The sequence below is a fragment of the Trichechus manatus genome, unplaced genomic scaffold, assembly GCF_000243295.1.
Source record: "Trichechus manatus latirostris isolate Lorelei unplaced genomic scaffold, TriManLat1.0 scaffold00009, whole genome shotgun sequence".
Lineage (NCBI taxonomy): Eukaryota > Metazoa > Chordata > Mammalia > Sirenia > Trichechidae > Trichechus > Trichechus manatus.
Genome location: NW_004443945.1, coordinates 3,659,694 through 3,669,690, shown reverse-complemented (window position 1 = coordinate 3,669,690; position 9,997 = coordinate 3,659,694). Strand labels below are relative to the sequence as shown.

At 59.4% G+C, this 9,997-nt stretch overlaps 1 protein-coding gene across 1 annotated transcript; it reads left to right on the top strand.

The window, feature by feature from the left end:
* Positions 1–1,148: 1,148 nt before the first annotated feature.
* On the top strand, positions 1,149–9,158 carry FURIN (furin, paired basic amino acid cleaving enzyme). The gene is made up of 15 exons (XM_023725959.1): positions 1,149–1,654; positions 2,063–2,161; positions 2,246–2,341; positions 2,683–2,811; positions 2,920–2,996; positions 3,260–3,348; positions 3,898–4,070; positions 4,511–4,723; positions 5,149–5,249; positions 5,372–5,475; positions 5,566–5,683; positions 5,770–5,949; positions 6,351–6,475; positions 6,589–6,699; positions 6,996–9,158. The coding sequence occupies exons 1-15, from the start codon at positions 1,478–1,480 to the stop codon at positions 7,592–7,594; spliced, it is 2,391 nt and encodes a 796-aa protein (XP_023581727.1). The 5' UTR covers positions 1,149–1,477; the 3' UTR covers positions 7,595–9,158.
* Positions 9,159–9,997: the final 839 nt, after the last annotated feature.

Here is a 9,997-nt window from a genome sequence, read left to right as displayed (position 1 = left end):
AGAGAGCAGCCCCTGGAGAGCGAGGGGGTCTAAGTAGTGAGCCTCGCTTGCCCAGCACCCCGGGCCTGGGGGAGCTTCATTTTGCCACCGAGCCCAGAGTGGCCTCCTTTCGGGCTGGCCGATGGGAGGCTTGGGGGCATCCAGGACCCTGTGGGCAGGCGCTCTGCCAAACGAGGCTGGCACTGAGATGGGATACCCTCAGTAGTCTCCCCTGGGACCTCCCTCAGCTTCCCTCCACCCCTAGGGGCTTGGCTTCTGGCTAGTCAGGGGCCCTTTGTAGGGACAGTTATATGGCCCCGGACAGAGAGGTCCCGCTGTCTGTTTACTGAAGGAGGAAAAACAACACGCAGACTATTGATTCAGCCTCACCTTGGCGCTCCTGGCTCAGCAGCCTGTGTTTGCCCTGGCTGCCCAGGCTCAAATTACCAAACGCTGGTGGGCGTGGAGTGAGCAAGGGGGTGGCTGGGGGCCTCCAGGCCTAAGCGGAGCAGGGCTCTTGCAGCCCCAGCGTTCCCCAGGAAACAGTGGAAGACCATTCCAGGCCCCTGACTTTGCTGCCAGCTGCCTGTCTAGGCCACAGAGGGAGGTGAACCCACTTTGGTCCCCATGGTTAGAGCACAGCCCCAAAGCTCCCGTCCCACCGAGCATCGCCCACTCTTTCCTCCTCGGGGCTGTGCAAATAACTCCCTATGGCTGGGCTTGCTTTGCTGAACCAGGAGGAAACCCTAGTGAGTTGTGTAGATGCCTCTTATTTGAAAAAATTTAAAAAGCCAACATTTTCTTCCTTTATAAAATATACTCAGCTAATTTGGAGACTATACAAGGACACAAAGAAGAAAATAACAATTACTCGTAATTCTCAGCATCTAAGAGAACCATTGTTAATGCTTTAGCATGTGTCCCTCCGGGCTTTGTTTTGTAGTTATGGATAAATATACACAGATAAATAGTTTTTTAAAAAGAAAATAGGTTATGTATGCACACAACTCATCTTTTTTACTTTGATTATGATGAACATTTATTCAGTAGTTATTTCTGATTTTGAGTGAGTCAAGTCTTGGTATGCTTCATCCACTTTTGTACTGGTACAGAAGAGAGGGGCTTGGGAGTGGCTGTGTGTGGGGGGCTCCATCTGTCCATCTATTCGGCTGACCTTGAGGGGCTGGGTTTCTTTGGGGAGGCTCATATTTTCACCTCTCGGCTCCTCCAGAGCCCTTTTCAGGTCTGGATTGGGCTGGGAAGGGCTGGGAAGGGCAGCTTTAGTGCCTAGCAGGGGAGGGCTGACTCTCCCCTCTCTCCCTTAGCCCTCTCAGAGCCGGCAGCTCTCATCCTCCTTCTCCAGCCCTGCCCGTCTCGGCCCCATGCCCCCGCCAGCCAGCCCCGGGCCACGGACAGTGAGCAGACACGTGGGAGCCAAGGCCCTGTGACCAGGCCAAGGAGACGGGGGGCTCCGGGGTCCCGGCCACCTGCCCCCCCCATGGAGCTGAGGCCCTGGGTGCTATGGGTGGTAGCAGCAGCAGGAGCCTTGGTCCTGCTGGTAGCTGATGCCCGTGGCCAGAAGGTGTTCACCAACACGTGGGCCGTGCACATTCCGGGAGGCCTGACTGTGGCTGACAGCCTGGCACGCAAGCATGGGTTCCTCAACCTGGGCCAGGTAGGTGTTCTTACCTGGCCTGCTGGCCTAGGCCTGGGACATGGTGGGGGTGGGGGCAGTGAGGGCAAGGATTCTAGCGCTGGGAGCAGGAGCTGCTGGGCTTGTCTCCTTGGGGACACCTGAGTAGTAGGCATGGCCTGTGTGGCCATCGTGATGGGAGCAGCGGCTTATCCTGCCCTGGGGCTTTTAGCATCGCTTGCTCAGAGGACCAATGTGTCCCAGCAAGGCAGTCATTCCCCACTCCCCCTTGGGCCTCTGCATAGCTCTTGCTGGGTCCTGGGCAGGGAGCAGTTGCCCCCCTACCCCTGCGTTGTGAGCCTCCCCACCCAGCCATTGTCCACCCCCATCCCCGCCTCCCTGAGGACTGACAGATGGAAAGCCCAGCTCCATCTTCCTGCTCTGTTGCAGATCTTCGGTGACTATTACCACTTCTGGCATCGAGCGGTGACAAAGCGATCCCTGTCGCCTCACCGCCTGCGGCACAGCCGGCTGCAGAGGGAGCCTCGAGTGAGTGCAGCCCCCCCCCCCCCACCAGCCTCCCGTTCCTCCCCTCTCCCTGGCCCACACCATCTCTGCCTTACTCCCACACAGGTCCAGTGGCTGGAGCAGCAGGTGGCAAAACGACGGACCAAGCGGGATGTGTACCAGGAGCCCACAGACCCCAAGTTTCCCCAGCAGTGGTACCTGGTATGGCACCTCCCTGGATCCGGGGTCCTCCTCCCCAGCTGACCCATCCACCCACAGTGGGGTCTTGGTGCACAGACTGACTTTGGAGCCTCCTCTAATTTTTTCTTTCCTTCTGCTGAGCAACCTCTTGCTAGCCTGTCTGCTAAGCCTTGGAGTTTTAAGCGTTGGGGGTTGTCCTCCCAGAGTCTTCACCTTTTCACAGAGCCTGGACAGCCAATGGTGGCATTTCAGGAGCAGGAATGGGTGGAGAAAGAGGTTTTGGGGTGGGATGGGGATTCAAGGCGCCCCCCCCACCTCACATCTCATAAGTGCTGGGGTGATGGGGGTGGGTGTCTCTGCAGTCTGGCATCACCCAGCGGGATCTGAATGTGAAGGAGGCCTGGGCGCAGGGCTACACAGGGCGCGGCATTGTGGTGTCCATTCTGGACGATGGCATTGAGAAGAACCACCCGGACTTGGCAGGCAATTATGTGAGGAGGCAGGGGAGGAGGCAGCCATCCATGGGGCGGGGTGTCTGGGGGCTGTCCTGTTCTGTCCTGGGGTCAGGCTGCTCCTGACTATGGCCACATCCTTTCCAGGATCCTGGGGCTAGCTTTGATGTCAACGACCAGGACCCCGACCCCCAGCCTCGTTACACACAGATGAATGACAACAGGTGAGGAATGGCAGGTCCCATTCTTTGCCTCCTCTTCCTCTCTTCCGCCAGGGAGGCAGGGCTGAGCCGAGGTTAAGACATGTCCTGCTCAAGAGGCTGATGTCTTTCCAACAGTCCTGGGCTGGGCAGGGTAGGTCAGAGCAGAGAGGGCCATAGGCTGAGAGGAGGGGGTGTGGGGTGGCTGTGGGTAGAGGGGTGCTGGTCCTTCCTGCTCCTCAGGCTGTGCCTGTCCACCTCACTAAAGCTATCTCTTGGCTTGGCAGGCATGGCACACGGTGTGCTGGTGAGGTGGCTGCGGTGGCTAACAACGGAGTCTGTGGTGTAGGCGTGGCCTACAATGCCCGCATTGGAGGTGAGTGGGGGCCTGTCTTTGGGAGAGGTCCTTCAGGTGGATTTTTCTCTGCCTACCTCCCATCTGGCCGATGTCTGCCCCTTTCCTATTGTGCATCCTTTTGATCACATGGATATTCCACTTAGAGACGCAAAGAGCTGGACCACCAGTGCTGGGGGCCCTTGTGCTGTGGTGTGGGGTGGTGCTCCTTAGCCAGGAGTCTCCCTGAATCCTCCCAGCCCACCCTGAGACCCTACATGGCATGCTCCTCTGGGAACCCCGAGACTCGTTCTTGTCCAGGACGTGTGCTTGGGGGATGGAGTGGGGTGCCCTCCTCGTTTCCCTTCTGAGTCTCCTCCCTGAAAGGCAGAGGCAGGCGGGTAGTGAGAGGGGTCAGAGTTCCCAAATACCAGCCTTAGATGTCAGACCCCATGGCTGGTTATGGCCCAGTGCTAGCCTCTACCCTCCCCAGTCCATCCCTTGGGGCTGCAGAGCTGGGGGTGCATTAGGGGGTGCCCCTGGCAGCTGGACCCACGCAGCATCCCTCTCCCTGCCCCCCTCTGTGGCCAGGGGTACGCATGCTGGATGGCGAGGTGACAGACGCAGTGGAGGCCCGCTCACTAGGCCTGAACCCCAACCACATCCACATCTACAGCGCCAGCTGGGGCCCTGAGGATGACGGCAAGACAGTGGATGGGCCGGCCCGCCTCGCTGAGGAGGCCTTCTCCCGGGGGGTCACCCAGGTGAGGGGCAAGGCCCCACCAGCCCTGGAAACTGGCCCTGAAGCTGCCTCCCACCCTCTGGGGCCAGGCTGTCTTTTCTGTGGTTCTGTTCCTTGCATATTTCTGCTCCTGTTTTATTTATTCTTGTATTTAATTTTAATTGTACACAAAGCATGTTTATTAAAACATTAAGGACTAGAAGGACAAAAAAAGAGAAAATTAAACCAACCTCTCCCATCCCCCCCCCCCCCCGAGATCACTACTCTGAGGATTTTGGTGGTCTGTTTTTTTGTGTGCCCAGAGAGACATACATGCATACATACCTGATCCACCCTGGGCCTTACAGGGGACCAAGGGGCAGACAGAGGGTCCCCAGAGAATAGACGCCAGCCTTTTTAGTATCCAGCAGCATCTCCTGCCAGGCGCTGCTCCCAAGTGACCCCAGCCCACTCTGTCCACAGGGCCGTGGGGGGCTGGGCTCCATCTTTGTCTGGGCCTCGGGGAACGGGGGCCGGGAACATGACAGCTGCAACTGCGATGGCTACACCAACAGCATCTACACGCTGTCCATCAGCAGCGCCACACAGCTCGGCAACGTGCCCTGGTACAGCGAGGCCTGCTCGTCAACACTGGCCACCACCTACAGCAGTGGCAACCAGAATGAGAAGCAGATCGTGAGTCAGGTCCCAGGTGGGGGCTGGGGGTGTGGGGCTGCTTGCTGGGCCTCCTTCTGGACCCCGTGTGGCTGGGTGAGTGGCGCAGGCATCGTGGAGTGGGACCAGAGAGCTCTCTAAGACTCGGGGGGCCATAGCACTGTGGGTAGAGCCCTGGATGGAGAAGTGTAGATGCTCCCTAAACACCTATATTGCTCTCAGTGATCTCCAACCTCTGCTTTAACCCCCTTGATCCTTGGCAAACTGCAGGCCACCAAGGGCCTGTCCATGGCACGTTAACAAGGCAGCAGCTGGAATCCAGGTGTCTTGGTCCTGGCTTGCTATGCCATCTGTGGAGCAGGGCCTTCTAGGCAGTGGGAGGCCAGGCAGGTGGACTCTCTGCTCCCACCATCCTCGTAGGTCCCAACACCATTGTCCCCTGGTAGGTGACCACTGACTTGCGGCAGAAGTGCACAGAGTCACACACAGGCACCTCGGCCTCAGCCCCCTTGGCAGCTGGCATCATCGCGCTCACCCTGGAGGCCAAGTAAGTAGGTGTGGGCTGAGGGGCATCTCTGTCCCCACCGTCACTCTCTGCCAGGCAGCCCTTAGTCTCCAACTTCTCTCCCAAAAGACTGAGAGCCCTACCTCTCCCTCCTTTCTTTGCAGCAAGAACCTCACCTGGCGGGACATGCAGCACCTGGTGGTACAGACTTCGAAGCCAGCCCACCTCAATGCTAACGATTGGACCACCAATGGTGTGGGCCGCAAAGGTGAGGGCAGGGTGCCCCCCTGGGCTGGGCTTGGGGGCAGGCAGGGTCACTTTGTTCCTCCCAGCTGACTTGTCTTCTCTGCCCCCACAGTGAGCCACTCCTATGGCTATGGGCTATTGGATGCAGGTGCCATGGTGGCCCTGGCCCAGAACTGGACGACGGTGGCCCCCCAGCGGAAGTGTATCATCGACATCCTCACTGAGCCCAAGTGAGGGCTGGGCCTGGGCTGGGAGGGGGTGAGTGAGGCGTGAGGTTCACAGGGTGTGACAGACCCTCATGGTTCTCTGCGCACAGGGACATTGGGAAGCGGCTAGAGGTGCGGAAGACTGTGACTGCATGCCTCGGGGAGCCCAACCACATCACCCGGCTGGAGCACGCTCAGGCGCGGCTCACCCTGTCCTACAATCGCCGTGGCGACCTGGCCATCTACCTGGTCAGCCCCATGGGCACCCGCTCCACCCTGCTGGCCGCCAGGTGCCTGTCCTACCCCTGCTCCACCTGGCCCAGCTTTTCTGTTTCACATACCTACACGCATTCATTCATTCACTCTCACGCACCTTCTTGCTTAGTCACTCAGTCCTGATGATCATCCAGATACTTCTTAGTGGAGGGACAGCTTTCCCCTGTGGGACCATCCCGTACTGCAGGAATTCCCGCCAGCAGGTTGCTCCCCTTGTGTGGTGCCCTCACTTTCTAGAATCCCCTGGTTGGGAAATAGAGCCAAGCTAGCAAGCATTTCCAGCCCAGCAGATGGGTGCTGCACTGCAGGAGGGTATAGGGTCCGTGTGTTGTGGGTGTGGTACCCCTGGCCTGGGCCCCCCTGGTCTGGGCCGTCCTGAGGCCTCAGGCGGCTGAGCACATCCTCCTCCCGCCAGGCCACATGACTACTCCGCAGATGGGTTTAATGACTGGGCTTTCATGACGACCCACTCCTGGGATGAGGACCCATCTGGCGAGTGGGTCCTGGAGATTGAAAACACCAGTGAAGCCAACAACTATGGTATTGGGGTCCCTTGAGGGGTGGGCAACCATCGAGAAGGCACGCTTTTGGATCTGGGGTGCTGGGCAGGGTGCCAGCACCCTCTAACTCTTGCCTCCCCACTCCATGAATAGGAACACTGACCAAGTTCACACTTGTGCTGCATGGCACAGCCCCCGAGGGGCTGCCCACACCTCCCGAGAGCAGCGGCTGCAAGACCCTCACGTCCAGCCAGGCCTGCGTGGGTCAGTAGTGGGTGTTACTGGTGTTTGGGGGTATGAGGCTGGGGGTTAGGGGGCAGAGGGTACCTGTCCTAAAGATCAGCTCTGGGAGGAAAAAGGAGTCTGAAGAGACCCAGGGCTCCTAGGGCCCTTAGGATGACCATAATTCTGGGGCTGGGGGCTCCTGGGGATAGTGGGGACTATGCTTGAGGTTGCAGTCCCATGGGTCTGCCATGGTCCTGGGCTGAGAGCTCACACAGCCCTGTGGCGGCTGTGACCACGGTCAGCTTAGCTGACTTCTACCGCCTTCTCTCCGGTAGTGTGCGAGGAAGGCTTCTCCCTGCACCAGAAGAGCTGTGTCCAGCACTGCCCGCCAGGCTTCGCCCCCCAAGTCCTTAACACACACTATAGCACGGACAACGACGTGGAGACCATCCGAGCCAGCGTCTGCGCCCCCTGCCACGCCTCATGTGCCACATGCCAGGGGCCAGCCTTCACAGACTGCCTCAGCTGCCCCAGCCATGCCTTCCTAGACCCTGTGACGCAGACATGCTCCCGGCAAAGCCAGAGCAGCCGCGAGTCCCCGCTGCAGCAGCAGCAGCCGCCACCACAGCCACCCCAGGAGGTGGAGACAGAGCCGAGGCCACGGGCCGGGCTGCTGCCCTCCCACCTGCCCGAGGTGGTGGCCGGCCTCAGCTGCGCCTTCATCGTGCTGGTCTTCGTCACTGTCTTCCTGGTCCTACAGCTGCGTTCAGGCTTCAGCTTCCGGGGGGTGAAAGTGTACACCATGGACCGGGGCCTCATCTCCTACAAGGGGCTGCCTCCCGAAGCCTGGCAAGAGGAATGCCCGTCCGACTCTGAAGAGGATGAGGGCCGGGGCGAGAGGACCGCCTTTATCAAAGACCAGAGCGCCCTTTGACGAGCGCCCACTGCCCGCCCCCTCAAGCCGATCCCCTTCTTGGGCACTTTTTAATTCACCAAAGTATTTTTTTATCTTGGGACTGGGTTTGGACCCCAGCTGGGAGGCAAGAGGGGCAGAGGCTGCTTCCCACAGTACCCTAGGGCCCGCCTGGCTGCCTGAGGTGGGGCCCCAGGACCAGCTAGGGGGCAGGGGAGGGCCTTGCCCCACCTTTAGCACCCCTCTGTGTAGAGAAAGGAATGAAATCTGTGGGCCAGCTTTCCAAGGTCCAGGCCAGCGGGAGTTCCTTGTGGAGTGAAGAGGGGCAGCCCTTCCTTTTCGGGATTCCTGGCCCAGGCTGTAGCTCTTGCCCCTTCCTGTCCCTCTAAAGCAATAATGGTCCCCATCTAGGCAGCAGGGAGATGGGTCGAGGGGGTATTTGAAGGAGAAGGCCACCTCTCCAAGGGCTTTTGCATCCCAACCCTGTCCCCGCTCTGGTGAGCCCCAGGTGGAAGTGGTGATCATAGGAAGGGACCAATGCAAGGAGGTGCTGCCAGGGCGTGTGTGGGCCCCTGTGCCTACTCTGCACCTTGTGCCTCACACAGCTGGCTGCCAGGCTGAGCAGGCGGGCCCGGCCAAGGCTGATGCTCCAGTGGAGCCCCGTGCTGGTGTCCTGACCACCCTCCCCTCTCCCACCCTCCTCTCCTGCCAGGGCCCGAGTCCTTGTTTTCTGAGCCCGGGGCTGCCTGGGCTGTTGGCACTCACAGTCCTGGAGCCCCTGGGTGGGTGGTGGGGAGGGACGGTGGCCCAGCCGGCCTCTCCCACCTCCCACCCAATGCTGCTTTCCCCTGTGGGGATCTCAGGGGCTGTTTGAGGATATATTTTCACTCTGTGATTATTTCACTTTAGATGCTGATTTTTTTTTTTTTTTTTTTTTTTTTTAATGGGAGTAGCAGCTGGACCACCCATCTTCCCACGCCTCCTGTCTCCACTGCTGTTCCCCCAGCTGCCCTGGCCTGAGGTGTAGGGGGGGCTGCAGCACGTTGCTGAGGAACAGCCAAGCCCTAAGTCCTGAAGAGGCAGGCAGGCCGGGTGGGCCCTAGGAAAGGGGGTCGTGGGGAGGGGGACAGGCTGTCATCCATGTTTCAAATGGGGTTCATCGTGCCAAGGGCTCATGGGTCACTGGTTCTCCAAGTGCCAGGGGTGGGCGGGTGGTGGCACTGAGCCCCCCAACACTGTGCCCTGGTGGAGGAAGCATTGACCTGTCATGCCCTCCAAGCCCCCCTCTTCTGACGTGCCTTTTGCACCCCTCCCATTAGGACAATCAGTCCCCTCCCATCTGGGAGCCCCCTTTTCTTTCCCTTAGCCCCTCTTGGCACCCAGCCACCTGCCCAGGGGTGCCTCCTCCTCTGCCACCCCCCACCCTTGTGGCCAGCCCAGCTGGTTTTGTAAGATACTGGGTTGGTGCACAGTGATTTTTTTTCCTTGTAATTTAAACAGGCCCAGCATTGTTGGTTCTATTTAATGGACACGAGATAATGTTAGAGGTTTTAAAGTGATTAAATGTGCAGACTATGCAAACCAGGCCTGGCCTCCAGTGTGGTGATATTGTTCTTTCCAGGACCCCTGTTTGCCTTTTGGTGGGCTCAAGTCAGGAAGCTAAAGTACCTCCCCACCACGGGGCTCCAGGCCTCCTGCAGGTGTAGATGTACCAGTTGGGTGTGGAAGGAGATGGCCTGGAGACAAGGTGGGGGAGTGAGCGGCTCTCTCCTGCCCCTACCCCTCCCTCACCCCTGCCAGCTAAGCACTTCCACTCCAACATCCTGGTTTCCAGCTGGGTGGAGAGGCAAGCAGCTCCCTCCCAGGGACCTGTGTCCCAGTTGCTCAGTGTCTTCCTTGGCTGGAGTGACCTGGCCACCAGCTGTAGGGCTGAGGCCTTCAATGGGGCAGGATGCCTCTGTCGGGCTTGACTGAACCAAGATGGCTTTTGCTGGAGAGAGCCGGGTCCCTAGTCCAGAGCCCAGAGACTGGAGTGGCTCCACTTTTGCCTGAAGCACAGGAAACTCTATATCCCTCACTTCACAGCCCCTGCCCCTTGCCTCCACTTGGTTTTCCTTGGGATGGAGCCCCTGCCAGGGAATAGGTGGGTGGGGATGGTGCCACCAGGACCTGTGCCTGAGAAGCGGGCCTCTCCCGGGAATATCTACTTGGAAATTTTATTCAAACAGAAGCCGGCGCCCTGGCTCTCCTTAGGGAATCCAGTGGGTGGGGAAGGCCTGGGTCAGGCGTCCCCCTTCCTCTTCGGGGGCTGCCCTTGCCTGGTGCTAGAGTTGCCCGTTTGCCCCCAGACCGTGGACCCTCGGGGCTCTCCTGGGCCCAACGCCCGCCTGGGGCCTCGCCCTGTGCCCAGCCTCCCCTGCACCG